This window comes from Saccopteryx bilineata, chromosome 1 (assembly GCF_036850765.1).
Source record: "Saccopteryx bilineata isolate mSacBil1 chromosome 1, mSacBil1_pri_phased_curated, whole genome shotgun sequence".
Classification (NCBI taxonomy): Eukaryota; Metazoa; Chordata; class Mammalia; order Chiroptera; family Emballonuridae; genus Saccopteryx; species Saccopteryx bilineata.
Window position 1 is genome coordinate 139,519,833 of NC_089490.1, and position 16,050 is coordinate 139,535,882.

General features: G+C 56.0%; 1 protein-coding gene across 1 annotated transcript; it reads right to left on the bottom strand.

The window, feature by feature from the left end:
• Nucleotides 1–7,559: 7,559 nt before the first annotated feature.
• On the bottom strand, nt 7,560–15,975 carry CILP2 (cartilage intermediate layer protein 2). The gene is made up of 8 exons (XM_066253267.1): nt 15,900–15,975; nt 14,861–14,959; nt 13,771–14,043; nt 12,481–12,636; nt 11,294–11,572; nt 10,848–10,956; nt 10,537–10,694; nt 7,560–10,336 (listed from the first exon to the last, which is right to left on the bottom strand). Exons 1-8 carry the CDS (start codon nt 15,961–15,963, stop codon nt 8,001–8,003), a joined length of 3,474 nt encoding a protein of 1,157 aa, XP_066109364.1. The 5' UTR covers nt 15,964–15,975; the 3' UTR covers nt 7,560–8,000.
• Nucleotides 15,976–16,050: the final 75 nt, after the last annotated feature.

Sequence of the window (16,050 nt, forward strand, 5' to 3'; positions counted from 1 at the left end):
CCCAGTCCTCTGCAAGGGAAATTAGACTGTGAGGTGGACTAGAGGCAGGGCCTGGGTTTGACCCAAGAGTCTAGATTTTTTGCTCAGGGGTCTCTGTGGTGACCCATCAAGGGTTCACCAGAGAACGTGCCCCCACTGAGGAACCATGAGAGCCATGCAGGGTGTGTGAGCAGGGCTGTAACCAGAGCTCGTGGGAAGCCAAAGACACTGAGGCCCAAAAATGTGGCTCAGGCTGTAGCTCTTCCTTTGCAGGGGTTTCCCTGGCCCAAAAGACAAGGCTCCTATCCTGGAGCCAGCAGGGCACTGGATTCTACTTCCAGAATCAGCCCCTGCTACTCCAGGACACCAAGTGAACCCTCTGAGCCTCAATTCCTCATCTGCAAAGTGGAGCAATAACAGGAACAGCCTTACTGGGAGGGGTCAGTGAAGAGATGCAAGTGCTTCAGAGCCACTGGGCAGATGTGTGAGCCACCTGTCAGCTGTGGTTCAAGGCAGGTGGACAGGTGGGCAGTGCTGAAACATATCCACGAGCCAAGGTGCACATTCTGGGGAGAGATATTCGGGTCTACTTGGAACACATGAACCCAAAAGGCCTGGGGGAAGTCCAGAAGCCCTGAAGAGAGTCAGACACACAGAAGGGTCTGGGGTGGGTATACTGAGGCTGCCCTGGCCTTCCTCCATGTGGTCAAGGAAGTCAGAGCCTCCTGTGTGATATCAGTCCAATTATAGGCTCCTGGCTGCTGGGTATAATGGCGGTGAAGGGGTGAGCTCCCCATTGTCAGGAACAAGCAAGCAGACAAGGGATCTCCAAAAGTAACTAGGCTAGGAAGCCAAGCCAAGAGGCCTGATTCTCCAAGGATACACTAGGAGGCAGGTCACAGCCTCATGACAGGAGACCGAAGTTAGTACCGCCCAAACACTGGATTCCCTGGTCTAACAACAGGTTCCAAAGAGCTAGGGAGTGAACATTCCTCAGCTCTGGGCATCGGCAGGCCGCTCTTGCCTGGTGAAACGTAAGCTGGGCCTGGCCCCGTAGACTGCATGTTTTTCCAGTGGCTTCTTCAGCCATGGTCTGACCACAACCTAGATTCCACTGGGTCGGTCATTTCCAAGTGTTTGTTTCCAGCTGGGCCAGACAGTGGGTGCGGACCAAGGACAGGGGCCTCAGCCTCCCAGAAGGCCTGGAGAAGCACCCTCGGGCCTCCACTTGGTCCTCCCTCTTCCTAAAAACCCCTCATTAAATACACTCAGCAGCCAAGTGACAAGCGATGGGGGACAATCTTGCTGAACAGGCCCAGTGGAGCTTGTGTGTTCCATACAGAGGGTCTTCATCCCCCACCAGGACCCCATATGCAAAGGCCCCCACCAGGACCTCAAATGCAAAGGACCCCAGATGCAAACCCTAGGCAAAGCTGATTTACTTGAGCCTTACTGTTCTGTCCTTCAAACTCTAGGGTCAGCTTGAGAGCAGGTTAACAACTACAATCGCAGGTCAGAGGCCACAATTATGTGTGAACCCCTCTCGTGGGGTCTTAGGCAAGGTAACTCCCTCTCTTAGCCTTGGTTTTCTCAGCTGTAAAATGGGGATAATAGTGGAACCTGCCTTAAAGGGTTGTTGCTAGAATACAATCCAGTGCATAGCAAGTACTTCATAAACCTGAAGCCTCTTCTATCCCTCCCGGCTGGGTCTAGCTCTGCCTCTGATTGAAAGCCCTCTGTCCCTGCCCTAGCCAGATAGCTTGGTTGGTTAGAACATCATCCCAAAGCACAGAGGTTGCCTGTTCAATCCCCGATCAGGGCACATACAGGAACAACTCGATGTTCCTGTCTCTTTCTTTTTCCCTTCCTCTCTCATTGAAACCAATAAATAATCATTTTAGGCCCTGGACAGATGGCTCAGTGGATAGAGCGTTGGCCCAGCATGCAGACGTCCCAGGTTCAATCCCCGATCAGGGCACACATGAGAAGCAACCATCTGCTTCTCTTCCCCTTCCTTTCTCCCTTCTTTCTCTCTTCCCCTCTTGCAGTCAGTGGATTCAATGGTTCAAGAGTTGGCCCCGGGGAGGTGCTGAATATAGCTTGGTGGGTCTTAGGTCGGCAACTGGCATTGAGGATAGCTCGGTTGATTTGAGCATTGGCCCCAGACGGGGGTTGCCGGTGGATCCCAGTTGGGACACATGCAGGAGTCTGTCTCACTATCTTCCCTTCTCTCACTTAAAAAAAAAATTAAAGAAAGAAAAAAGAAAGCCCCCCTGAGGGCAGAGGCTATATTCTTAAGGGGAGGTAATGGATTGGGGTTGTTTGTGTCCCTCCCCTGCTCAAAATCTCATAGACCAAAGGCACACTCACCAGCATTCAACACCTTTGGACATCCGATCTTGGTTTGGCAAATTCCTCTTTATCCTTCAAAGCCCACATCAAATGCCCTCTCCTGCAGAAAGCCTTCCCTGAACCCTCCTCTGGGTTTTCCCAGCCCCTGGCCCTCCTGCTGACCCAACTTTGATCCTACAGCTAGGGTACCTCTGCCTTGCTCTGTCTTGCTCCTCAGAATGGGGCTCTGTGAGGGTCAGTCCAGAACTGTGTATCAAGTATATGTGAGCCAGCCTGACCAGGCGGTGGCACAGTGGATAGAGCGTCAGACTGGGATGCAGAGGACCCACGTTCGAGACCCTGAGGTCGCCAGCTTGAGCGTGGGCTCATCTGGTTTGAGCAAAGCTCATCAGCTTGGACCCAAGATCGCTGGCTTGAGCAAGGGGTTATTCGGTCTGCTGTAGCCCCACAGTCAAGGCACATATGAGAAAGCAATCAGTGAACAACTAAGGTGTCACAACAAAAAACTAATGATTGATGCTTCTCATCTCTCTCCGTTCCTGTCTGTCTGTCTCTATCTATCCCTCTCTCTGTAAAAAAAAAAAAAAAAAAGTATGTGAGCCCACAGGTCTGCATCTGGCCATCACCTGGGTGTGTGTGTGTGTGTGTGTGTGTGTGTGTGAGAGAGAGAGAGAGAGAGAGAGAGAGAGAGTGTGTGTGTGTGTGTGCGTGTTTCTCTCTGTCTGTCCCTATCCTTGTGCTGGGCCCTTGGATGAGCAGCCAGCCCAACTGTCCCCAGACCACCTGAGAAAGCAGTGTCTTTAGGAGAGTGGGCTGAGCAGGGCCCCTTTATGAGGGAAACCTGGCTCAGCCAGGATGAACTGCGGGTATGAGCAGCCAGTCTCAGGCTCAATTACACCTCGAGATCCATCTAGGGTGAGGGAGGGCTGGGGCCCAGGGAAGAGATGAGTTCCAGTGGAAGCCCCCACCCCCGCCTTTGTGGAGGCCTTGCAGGCAGCCTTTGAGGACATACCTGAGGTTTGGCAGCGCCTGCTGGCCAGCCCCCAGGGCTGAATCAGCAGGAAGAGATTCAGGACTTCCCAGGAAAAGGGCTGGGACCGTCATCCTCAGGGCCCAGAGAACGTAGAAGGTTCATGTGCACCTGGCTGTGACACAGTGGGCTTAGAAGGACCAAATTCTGGGGGGTAGTAGGGGACTGGAATCACCCTATTAGGGCATTCTGGGTGGGGGTGGGGGTCAGAGGGTACCCAAATGTGGGGAGAAAGCAGGGTGACTGTGGGTGTGTCAATGCTCTGTGTCATGGATTGGCCTGTAAGGGTGCATCTGCCTGTGCGGCTTTGAAGGTTGGACAGCATCCAGTGTGTTCGTTGTGACCAGTGCACTGGGCAAGTCAAGCCACATTCACCTTGGGCGGGGTGACTGCGTGTGGGGCTGCAATTGAGAGTGATAGTGTAGATGAATGGGTGACAAGAAGGTGGCTCCAGTGGTGTGGGAGGGAGTGTCTGACTGGGGAGGACAGGGACAGGGTGTGACAAGAACAGTGTTACCTCGGGCATGACAACAGGGTGCCTAGTGGGCCATATCCACTGTATTGCACCTGGCTGTGACTCTGGATAAAGTAGTGTATATTCCTCTGCATCCATTCAAAATGTCTGTCTGTTGTTCCCTCATCCTTGAGTCCTCCCTCTCGCCTGCCCTGACTCCCACCCCAGGCCCTTTGGTCTGGCTCAAATCCTGCCCTGGGAGGTGTCAGAAGAGTTACCTAGACTGGTGTTTTTCGACCACCGGTCCGCAGACTGGTGCCAGTCCACGAAGGAGTTAATCACCCTGATGTAAACCCTGTAATCTTCATATAACATCAGGGCGGTTAACTCTTTCACAGACTGGCACAAAATTTCTGGTGGATCGGCACTGATCCACGAACATGAAGTTGAAAACCACTGACCTAGACTGCTCTTTCTCTACTGTCACTCTGCCTCTGTTTCCACCATTAAAACCAGCCATTCCCCTGACCCAACTACAGCCAGGTCTCCCCGCCAGGCTGGCTCCAGACTTAGGGGTCTGAGACTAGGTCATACCCAACTCCAAGGGCTGATGAGAGAGACAGACAGGGCTGGGGAAGTGGTGGGCGGCCACGCCAGGTCCACGAGGCCCCAATGGAGGAGCCAGCGACGTTCAGCCAGGACAGGAGGCAGGAGGGGAGGGGGCGCTAGGCTGAAGGGTTTGAACCCTGCAAAGGCTGCCACATGGGAGGGAGCAGACCCTAGTTCCATTAAATAAACACTTTGCAACAAGCCTCAGACTGTAACAGCTCCAGGGGAGTCTTTGTTATAAGAAATTGCAAACTTGCCCTGCTCTGGCACCTCCCCTCGCTCGCAATCACTCGCCAGAGACAACTCAGGATCCTTACTCAGTATTCAAAGCCCGTTCGCCTCTCTGTCGCCCTTCTGCTGCTGCTCTCCATGCCCACCTGAATTTTTCCTCCTCCAGCTTTCACATGTTTCCAGCTGCCTGGAATGCCCTTGCTGCTTTGTTACCTGGCAAACTTCTACACATCCTTCAAAACCCAGTGCCTATGTTCCCTTCTCTGGGAAACACTGCCCTTCTTCCCAGCCCATAGTGTCCCTGTTTGCTGTGTGACCCTAGGAAAGTCCCTTCAGCTGTGAAATGGAGATAATTGTGAAATTCACCCTCCTAAAAGCCTATTTTGAACCCCAAGACAATAAATAAATATTAGGTGCCCTTAACATGAGTTAGGCCTTGGGGAGCAAGGAGAGCTTGCATCCAGTCAGCACTCAATGTGTGTTCATTTTTATCTTCCACCTCTTGGATTCTGTGGTTTTAAGACTCTCTTGTTTTAAGCATTATTCCAAGATTTTTCTCACACTCCGCTCGCTAGGAATTTTAAGAACCCCTGGTTCTAAAGTTATAGAAGTCTAAAATGCTGTTGGAGGGATCAAGGGTCTTCCTGTGCCCTGAGCTGACTTCAGGGTGGCTCAGAGCCTAGGTCTTCGGGGGGCCTCATGCCCTCTGCTCCCTGCAGGCTGAGCAGTGTGGTCTGGCAGCCTCAGCTGTGGAGAGAGCAATGAGTTTACCAGGAGGCTGATGGCCAACTTTCTGGTGGGGGTGGGGGAACTCCTGGCTCATCTGCTAGAATGGGGTCACGAGGCAGTGTGAAGAGGCTCTGGGCTGGAAGCTCAGAGTGATGGCTTCTTTCTCTTGGAGCCTCAGTTTTCTCATCTGAAAATTGGGGCTAGGTGTTATCCTTTGAAGAGTTGTCAGCAGATGGGGAGGACAGTCCTTGTCTGGTGCCAAGCATTTGTTTTGGGCTGGGCCCTCCACCTGGAATACCCTCCCTGATCCACTTCCCTCCAGGAGCCCCTGCTCACTCCTGGCCCAGCCACAGCGGCTGAAGAGGAGGTTTCAGGATGACGTTCACCCACCCCTGCCCACCCCAGGGAAGGAGGGCTAGCTGTCTACCCCAAACTTGTCTGCCCCAGGCCTGGCATCAGCCATGGCCCCAATACTTTCTCAATGGAAGGTATTTGACTGTGGAGCCTGACACCTCATTACCCTTGGCCTGAAAGCCAGCTTCGCCTGCTGGCTGCAATAGGAGCCCCCCCCACTCCTGCTGCTCCCCAAAACCCCAACAGACAGCCCTGAGCAGGGCTTTGTGGCAGGCGGACTCAGAGTTTGGTCACCTTGGGCAGGGTCCTGCCCCTCTGAGCCTGTCAGCTAGCGGTATAGACACAGTAAGGTCTGGATAAAGAAGACATGTCTCCTGGATCCTGAGGGGCCTTAGAGCATCTCTCCTCTCTTGTCCATCACAGCCTATCCAGGACAAGGCTGGGGTGCCAGCACCTGGGGTCTCCCAAACCTTGACTCCAGCAGAGCCTCGGGGCCCACCCTCACAGACTGGGGCTGTTGCCCTTGGGTTTGCCATCTTCTCCCTGACTCTCCAAGCCCCACATGTACTGCCCAGGCAGAGGCAGGTGTTCCCATAAAGGGAATGGCTTAAGCAAAGGTTTGAGGTGGGAGAGGTTGGGAGTTGTCAGATGGAGAAGAGCTAGCAGGCTGTGTTGGGGTCTACATGTGAGCCTATCTCCCCGCCAAGGCTGGGCCCTCTCTAAGCCTCTAGTGTTTACACAGATGTGATGCCTCTAGATCTGGACAGGCAGACGGTAGGGTAATAGGAAGGGGTGCAAGCAGGCAGGTGGCTGAGTAGATGGGTGGGTGACAGAAGGGGAAGTGGGTGAGTGGGTATGCAGAAGGCCCAAGAATTTCATGGGCTCCCTTTCATTACTGCTTCCCAAGGGTGATCAACCAGGAAAAATGCCTCTCATCCCAGGTTCTCAACAATGCCACTTTGATGGCTTCCAGGGGCCAATATCTCCAGACCAAAGGAGTCACATGTGTGCTCAGGGAGCTGCTGGGTCATCAAGGGAGCCCCACTCCTGCTGGGATTCACTCCAGGGTCCACGAAGCCCTTAGCCTCCCTTTTGGGGCCTCTGTTTCTCTGTCTGGAAAGTGAGGTATGATCAGAACAGTGCCTGCCCTGTAGGGTGCCAGGAGGACTCACCTAACCATGTACACAGAGCGAGAGCAAGTGATGGTTCTGCCGCCTCCAGACTGAGGGTCCTGGTGAGGTCAGATGGTATCACTTGGCCAAGGTGTGGGGCCTAGGGTAAGGCAGCTGTGGCCTCAGCTTAGGAAGTCCACAGTAGCCTCAATTCCAGCCACCTGGGGCATGCAACCCTGTCAGGGCCCCTCCTTCCCCATAGCAGCCCCAGGCACACAGCCACGTTCTGAGAAGGCCAGGGCAAGAGCTGCTACTGTGTTCAGTGGTCAGGGCTGCACAGGTTCCGGCCACTCACGAGTCAGCTCTGCACACACGTGTCACAGACACACTTCTGCATGCCTCAGCCAGAGCAGGGGTGAGGGTGGGGTACAGGCCTGCGAGAGGCATATCCGGTCACTTCTGGGGGCCCTTGAGCTGTTTGCACATGAATTTGCTTGTGTGTTGGGGTCTTCTTCTGCCAAGATATGTCTGGGTCTGGCCACCACAGCCTCCATCCTCTGCTCCCGGACACTGACACCATGAGTTAGAAATGAAGCATCTTTAATTGATTCCCTGCCCCTGACTCCCTGAGGGGTCCAAGCACCAAACATGAGAACTGTGCCCCCTAACCCCAGAACCAAAAAGCCCCTTCCCCAGTCCTTCACTGGGCCTGGACTTCCCATTTACTTCCATGACAAACCCCATAGGCTTTGTTTCAATAAATAACCCCAAGAACAAAGCTTGGGGCCTAAGACCTGATAAAACGCCCAGCTCAGTGACACACAGAGAGCTTTAGGCTGAAGGTCAGAAATCCCAAGGGATAGAATATTTGAAATCAGGGTCAAAATAAAATTGAAATCAGAGCTGACATGTAATCTGGGAGCCATTCCCTCCAGCCCCCACAGTCTCCCAGGATGCTGGTCCCACAGTCAGGATAAACTCAAACTCCAGTTAACATCACAGCAATAATTTCCTGCTTGGTTTTTCCACCATTGGAATTGACTCTGAATTCTGAGCAGGGGGCAAGGAGGGGACATCTGGAGAAGAGGATGCAATTTCCCAGAGATAGAGGAGTCCGGAGCAAGGCAGAGGAGCATAGCTGGGGCCCAGGTCACTGCCAGGTCCTGCCCCGGCGGGTGCGGAGGGGACCCTCAGCTCTGGCCTGTGCCTGGGCCACCTCACTCATCTCCCTGCGAATGTCAGCAAGTGCTGTTGCTGGGGACTCCAGCAGCTTCTGGAAGAGGCTGGGCCTGCCAGCCAGTGGTTCCCGGCACTGGAATGTGACAGCTATGCCTGCATCAGCCTTCATCTCCCTGGAGAAGCCATCAGAGGAGCCATCAAAGCAGCGACCAATGGCAATCTCTTTGGCCAGCCTTGGACTCTGGTCAGTAACAGTGTAGACACCATAGTTGTGACCCAGAGGGTCGAGAGGGGCCAGCATGGCAAAGGTGGTTGGGTCATCAGTCGGGGCGGGTGGGGGGTGCCTGGCCAAGTAATCTCGAAGGAGCCCATTGATGGCCACACGACGACAGCTACCCTGGGGCATGATGGTTACCAGCGTCCTGTCTACTTGTCTTTGGTCAAACAGCATCCCGCTGCACTTGAACTCCACGCAGGCAGCAGACGTTCCAGGGCGCTGGGGGTCTCGAATGCTGCGGACATCCCGCAACCCATAGAGCTGGCCCTTGGTGCGTGGGTGGCTGCCCCCCACGTTGTGGGAGCGTACCATGTACTCCTGTGGGCCTTGGACCTTTACCTTGAGGAAGCAAGCCCTGAACTCCTGGGGGTTGGGCCACCAGGCCAGGAGATCTCCGATCCAGGAAGCTGGCGCGCCCTCCCGGAATGGGACCACGTTATACTCATACTTATCCGCCTCCATGCGTGCGAAGCGGAAGTGGCTGGCAGTCACTGGGGCCTCCTGGCACTCCCGCAGGCTGCGCCAAGGATATACCGGGCCATTGACTTCAGCAGAGACGCCAGGCCTGGGTTTGGCTAGGTTGATGCGGAAGCCGTTGCGTTTCAGGGCAGGGTCGTCGTGGTCGGTTCGGCGGTACCCCAGCTTGTCCAGGTAGGGCTGGGCCACGCCCACGGTGGCCGGGAGTGGGCGAGGCCGGGATGGGGCGGGTTCCAGTTCCTCTCCGCCCAGGGTAGCTGTGACAAGGGCTGTGTAGGCGTCTGGCCGGTCTGCGTCGCAGAAGGCTGGGAGGCAGGCGCCGCTGGGGCCTGTGACCACACTATCGAAACGGCCCCAGGCGCGGGGATTGGCGGAGTAACCTGGAGCTGGCTCCAGGTTGACCAGTGTGACCACCACGCCCTCTACCTGCTCGCTAGGGGCGAACTTGTCGCTAGCATAGGCGCGCACCTTCACGAAGCAGCGGCGGCGCTCCGGCACATCTAGGTTGAACAAACGCCGCTCTCGAATCTCTACATTGCCCACTAGGAAGACGCGTTCTTCGCGGCGGACCCGTGGGGCTGACGACTCCTCACGCTGGAAGCTGCTCTCCTCCTCCCACAAGCCTGTGTCAGGATTCAGCGACCATAGCTTGAGGGCCTCCACGTGGCCCGCCATGTGGATCTGGCCGGTGGCTACACGCACAGTCAGAGGCCGGGCCTGCAGCTGCTCGGTGGAGCCGGCAGCCCGTAGGTCCACCTCGAACATGCCGTAGGTGCGCAGTGGGGCCAGCTCACCATCACTGTCCACAAAGCGCAGGTCACTGGGAGCAGCAGCCGCCGAGGCGAGATCTCGAGGATCCACGAAGGTCACCCGGGCCTCCACAGCCCCTGAAAAAGGTTCTCCATTGGTTCTGTAGAAAGTTCCAGGTGGGAGGACCAGCTCGCCCAAAGGGGGCTCTTCTTCCAGATCCCCAAGGGGGAGCGTGTTGCTCTGGCTGGCATCTAAGATGACGGGGGCTTTCTTCCGCATGGCCTTGACCTCGTGGTACACACCAGCACCTCGAGGATCAAAAGGCAGGACCCTGACAGTGTCCATGAAATCACCACTGGGCTCCACAAAAGTCACCACCAACCGCTGGGTAGAGGGCGGCACTTCAATAGTGAAATCACCCTGGTAGGAGGTAAATCCGATAGGCTCAAGGCCCAGCAGGATCTGGGCAAAGCGCAGAGGCTCCCCTGAGTCAGCAGCCACCACGCGTCCCTGGACTAGCCCCCGGGGGGGCAGACATTTCTGGCAGCCACACTCTGTCACCACCTTAACTGGAAGGATGTAGTTGGAGCAACTGATCTCCCTGCTTTCCAGGCGATGCACAGAGCAGCAACGGGAGCCTGCATCTCCACACTTGGGGCTAGAGCCTGCAGGGCTAGGGCAGGGAGTATCAAGGCAGAGACCCACATTCAGATAGGCGGGGCCACTGCCTGGCTGACTGCAGTCATCTGGGAGTTTGATGAGGTGCTCGTGAGGCTGAGGGTCACAAGCTGGCTGTCCTGAGGCTGGAGATGGAGATCAAGAAATAAGCCTAATCAGAGTAAGTGAAGGTCTCCATCTGAGACCAAGGATGGGGAATTGGACTGGGGTCAGTGGCTTAGAGGGGCCTGAGATCAGACTCAGCAAGGTCCAAAATCAGTCTGACTTTGAGTCTTCTTTTGGGATTGAGTTAGGGCTTGCTGGGAGGAGGGGGCAGGCTGCTCACCAAGCACGATGAGCACGGCGGAACCTGAGTGCACGGAGCCTGCATCATTCCATGCTTTGCAGTGGTAGGTGCCTGCCTGGTCTGGGCGCAGCCCCCGCAGCTCCAGATGGGCCCCATACCTGTGCTCTCGCTTGTCTAGCAGGGTCCCGTTGTGAAACCTGGTGGCAGGTGGGCAACACCATGGGGGCCATTGGCACAGCCCAGGGAGGGTGCAGAGCTGCTCCCTCCAGGTCTCTGAGGCACCACATATCACAAGAAATCCAACACCAAAGCAGGCACGAGGCCACTGAACATGGGGTGGGGGCACTTACCAGGAGTATTTCTTGGGCATGGGGGTGCCTGAGGCTTTGCAGCAGAAGGTCACATTCTGGCCTGCCTCTCGTACTCGGGACTCAGGGTGCTTCACCAGGTAGGGTTTCTCTGAGGGCAAAGGTGGCAAAGGTCAGGGCACTGCCTCATCCAAGCTTTTCCCAAGGACCCCTCCAAAGAGCAGGGTTCACCCTCTCCTTTCCAAGGACACCTTATTCCCCCAACTCAAGTTCACCCTACATCTGCTCAAGATGATGAGCCCCATCTTAGTGCTTCCCTCTGCAACTCCATGTCTTACCTTGCACCTTCAATAACTGCATCACATCTCATTTCTTCCCCTAGTGACATTGCCCTAAAATATCATCCCAGTCCCAAGTGCTTTGCATCACCCCAGAACTTCCTCCCCAGTTCCTTGGTCCCCTCACCCCCTTTGCCACAAGGTGCTTACCTAACTTATGAAGAACAATAGTGACCACAGCTGATATGGAGCTGTTGGCCTGGGCCTGGGCCACACCAGCAGAGAAGCCATCCATTTGGGCACTGACGTTGGTCTGGCTGCTGGCACAGACTCCAGGCATATGAAAGGTTCCATGGGCATCACTGGTAACCACAGTGCCAGGCCAGTCTCTCAGGAAGATTCTGGCCCCTGGCAGCGGTTGACCAGATGAGGTGACCACTGAGCCCAGGAGGATGTGATTGGGGCATCTGCATGTGTTGGGGCTGCACCCTGGGGGACACAGGGAGAACAGAGGGGCACAGGGGTCTACATAGCAAAGGTGTCTCAGCATAACCCTGCTTGGAACAGCCCCTAATGTGAGGCGGAACATGGGGCTGACTGTTAGGGCTGAGCAGGGAGAGACCCGAGGACCAGAAGGGCAAGATGACTTGGAGAAGGGGATAGGAGAGGTGACTTTCACAGGACCAAGGGGCTCCTTCCAACACGAGAGAAAATGTCCAGGTGGGGGATGGGGACCAGTGAGGGGCTGGGTCTTGGGCCCAGAACATTTCCCTCCCTTCCCAATCCTGCGGTTTCTCCATAAAATGGAAAATTCCACTGGAAACTTCAGGGCAGAGCCAGGCAGGGTAGGGTGGGGACCCCACCACCGTATTGGCCACCATGCTCCCCCACCTGGCTGCAGGCTCTGCCGGCACAGTCTCCAGACCGTGTTTGTGGAGCCCAGGCCGGATCGGAATTTCCAGTCGCCTCCTGGCTGGCCTGGTGTCTGGCCCTGGGAGGGCCTGAGTATCGTGTCTGCCAGGGTGTAAGCGCGTGCCCGCGTGGGTGTAAGGGACAGGCAGGGGCTGCAAATGCCGAGTGTGTAGACCTCAAGTGTGTGAGCCGGCTTCTCTGTGTGTGTCTATGTCCACCAGGGGAAGCGACCCCCTCAGAAGTGCCAAAACTGGATACGACCCCGGGGCGTTCACCCGTCCAGATGTACACAAGAAGGGGGGCCCAAAAGGAAAGGAAGGACCAATCTTGTGAACCAAGTTGGGTCCCTCCAGACCCTGCTCCTGCACTCAGGCCCCGCCTCCTTCCTCCAGACCCCGCCCACAAGGCTCCCACCTAGCCCCTCCCTTCTGAGTTTCTCCCTCAACTGGCCCCGCCCCCTGAAAATTCAGGACCCGCCCCCCTACCTGAACACCGAGGTCGCACACACTTCTGCACCTCCAGGGGACGCCCAGGACAAGTATCGCCAGTAGGGCTTGGGCACAGGCGGCGACGCAAACGACGACCTGGCCCGCAGTTCCTTGAACAGGGACCCCACGGGCCCCATGAGCCCCATGCGGCCTCTGCGGGAAGAGAGGTTGGGGAGGGTCAGGCTACCGCTCACCCTAGGGACTGCGCCTTGGAAATCTGGTGACAATGTGGGACCGGAGGACGCCCCCGCCACGTGTACCCAAGGGCACTCCAAGCAGAAGTCCTGTCCACTGCTTCCAACAGTTCTCCCCCAGGCGCACCCGTCGAAGGTGCAGTTGAGGTACCTGTCACCCCGGTAAACTCTCCGATGTTAGCCTGCTGTTCTGCATTTCGCACACATTTAATAGGCTCAAAACACACCCCAACAGAATTGGAGCTGTTACAGATGAACAAATGAGCGCAGCGAGAGGTAGCTACTCCTGGGTGCCCCTTCCTGCCACCACCTGGAACTCCAGCTATTCAGAGCCTCTCCCTTCTAAAGTCCCACCCCTATCGGGTCCTACCCTCTGCTAAGGTCATCCTCCTAAAGCAGTGGTCCCCAACCCCCGGGCCGCGGACCGGTACCAGTCCGTGGGCCATTTGGTACCGGTCTGCAGAGAAAGAATAAATAACTTACATTATTTCCATTTTATTTATATTTAAGTCTGAACGATGTTTTATTTTTAAAAAATAACCAGATTTGCCTGACCTGTGGTGGCGCAGTGGATAAAGCGTCGACCTGGAAATGCTGAGGTCGCCGGTTCGAAACCCTGGGCTTGCCTGGTCAAGGCACATATGGGAGTTGATGCTTCCAGCTCCTCCCCCCTTCTCTCTCTCTGTCTCTCCTCTCTCTCTCTCTCTCTCTCTCTCTCCCTCTCTCTCTCTGTCTCTCCCTCTCCTCTCTAAAATGAATAAATAAAAAATTAAAAAAAATTAAAAATGATCAGATTCCCTCTGTTACATCTGTCTAAGACTCACTCTTGACGCTTGTCTCGGTCACGTGATACATTTATCCGTCCCATCCTAAAGGCCGGTCCGTGAAAATATTTTCTGACATTAAACCAGTCCGTGGCCCAAAAAAGGTTGGGGATCACTACCCTAAAGAACCCTGCTTCTCCCTAGCCACGCCCAGGCCCCTGGCGTCCTCCTCAACATCTTTCATTCAGGCCCCACCTACCTGGAACCCCACGGGTCTCCCGATTTCCCCCCCCCATACAGGCCCCGCCCTCCCTGAGCCCTGTCCTCACCCAGCGGGCAGCGGAAGCGCACGTGGTAGTTGGAGCAGCGGCGGCCGCGGGGCTGCTCGCGGTTGAGGCACCAGAAGCCGCGCGTGGGGTTCAAGTGCACACGCTCGCCGACGGTGGAAGGCAGGGCCCAGTCCGTGGTGCGCGCCTCCAGCGCCAGCGGCCGCGGGCACACGCGCGCCGGCCCGTAATAGAAGCGGATGGCAGCTAGGCTCTCGAAGTCACCGTCGCCGCCCGGGTGGTCCACGTTGAACCAGGATGTCCACTCGCTAGCCTCTGCGGGCACCATAGGCGCTGGGGCTCGGACCACAGCCTGTCGGGCCCCACCTGCGTGGTACGGGCCTTACATGCAGTCTAAGCATGAACCCTCCCTTCCTCCTCAATCCAAAGAGAGAGAGAGGGCTAGCAAAGCCTGCCAAAGGCCAACGGTCCCTTATTCAGAGCCCTTAAGGGCAGAAGCTGTGAAGGGGTCACCGAGAGCTTAACCTGTTACCCACTGCCTGAGCTGGTGCTTCAATGAAGCCAGAGATATTGCCACTGTCTCACCTGTCCTCACCTTCAGAATTCAGAACCCCTGAGGTGTGAGGAGATATAAAGGCAGCTGGAGAAGCCGGCCAGACACAAGCCGTAGCTGTGTCACTACCTAGAAGCTCCCAGTTAGCACCAGCTCTGGCGTTGCTCACTGCCTGGTTGAACTCAGCACAGGTGGGAAGGGACTGGCCCCCTATATTAATCCCCCAGAGAGAGCTCACCCTTTTTCTGCTTCAAGAGCAACCAAACAGAACTTCCCTGACCTGGATACTAGAGACCCAGGTTCCAGAACTTGTGCTTTCCTGAGTGGTCCGGACATGTGGCCCAACATACCACCACCACTCCTCCTCAGTTTCCTCCTTGACAAACAAACTGGACTCTCACCTCCCTGCTCCTTAAACTTAGACATCTTGGGGCACCACTTCCAGGGGCTGTCATGTCCAGAGACCAGAATGATTCTGGGCTCTTCACCCAGCTTGTGTCCCTCCTCATATGTCCTCACAAGCCAGAGCTCACACAACAGTCCATAGCAGAACCAAAACCGAGACCCTGGATAACTCACCTTCCCAATCCTCCAGGGCTAACGCGGACTGACTAGGGTGCAGTGAGGGACCTTCAAGGCCCCACATGGTCTCCATGGGCTCCTCAATGGGGGTGGTGCCTGTGGAAAGGGTGAGAAGTGGGGGAAGGAAGAAGTGCTGATGGGGAACCCTGTGAGCTCTTTTTATGCATGGTGCTGCCATGATCATCCCTACTTCACAGGGGAGAAAACTGAGGCTTTAGAAGCCAGAACCAAGCCCTTGCTGACCCCAAGGACTGCTGCACCCCTTCCTCCAGGAAACCTCCCTCTGACACCACAGCCCCAACTCAGTGGGCCTTGGAAGTCTGTCTACCCTGCTCCCCTTACCAAGTTCTCTCCCTAGGTGTATTCTGCCCTCAGGTTGAGCTGCATTCCCCTTTGTCCATTTGCCTGTTGGAAATTTTTCCCTCACTCTACCTTCCATCCCTGCACTTGGGGCCCACCCTGCCCTCAGGAGGTCTTTGGAATTGAGCCTGAGTCTCAAGTGGTCTCAAGTTGTCTAAGATAGTTGGGCTGGGCAATGAATTTACCAGTCCCTTTCCTCTTGAAACCTTAGTTTCCTCGCCTGAGAAATGGACCCAATTCCCTCCTCTGGAATTGAGTGTTCCAGATATAAGACTTTCTATTCTGAATGGCAGGTGTGTGTGGAAGAGGGAGGAGTTAGGTTAGAGGGTCCAGTACAGGTTGATCCAGGGCCCAGATGTTGGGGCTGAGATTGAAATAGGTACCCTGATATCACCTGGTACCCAGAAGAGCCTGAAGTTCATATCCACACTCCGGGTGCCCCTACATCTCTTAGAGGAGAGAAGAGAATGAGAACGTTTCCCTCCCCACCCCAGGCAGCCCTGAGCTGTCTTCCTGGTGCCTTGCCACTCCCTCTACCCCCTAGCTGGCAAAAGGAACCCAGGCCTGGGGAAGCGAGTGGTCTCTTGGTTCTCTATCCAGGCGCTGCTTCATGCCAGGCCTGCTACCAGACGTTGGGGCGCTTAGGGGGCTAGGCTGGGGCCTGGGGTCACCTCACCTTGGGCCCCCACCAGGTGCGCGGCGGCGACACAGAGGCAGAGAAGTGGCGGCAGTGATGCCATGGCAGGGTCCGAGGGTCCGAGGGAGGATCCGGACTCCGCCGCGCGCTTAGGTCGGACTCTCCGTGGGTCTGGCGGCCGCTGGACCTG

Excerpts from the sequence above, each read along its gene's own strand:
- CILP2 (XM_066253267.1), bottom strand. The coding sequence starts at position 15,963 with ATGGCATCACTGCCGCCACTTCTCTGCCTCTGTGTCGCCGCCGCGCAC. Across the intron at positions 10,957-11,293 it reads TATTGTTCTTCATAAGTTAG|AGAAACCCTACCTGGTGAAG; the intron begins GTAAGCACCTTG and ends CTTTGCCCTCAG. Across the intron at positions 10,337-10,536 it reads CGCCGTGCTCATCGTGCTTG|CCTCAGGACAGCCAGCTTGT; the intron begins GTGAGCAGCCTG and ends CTCCATCTCCAG.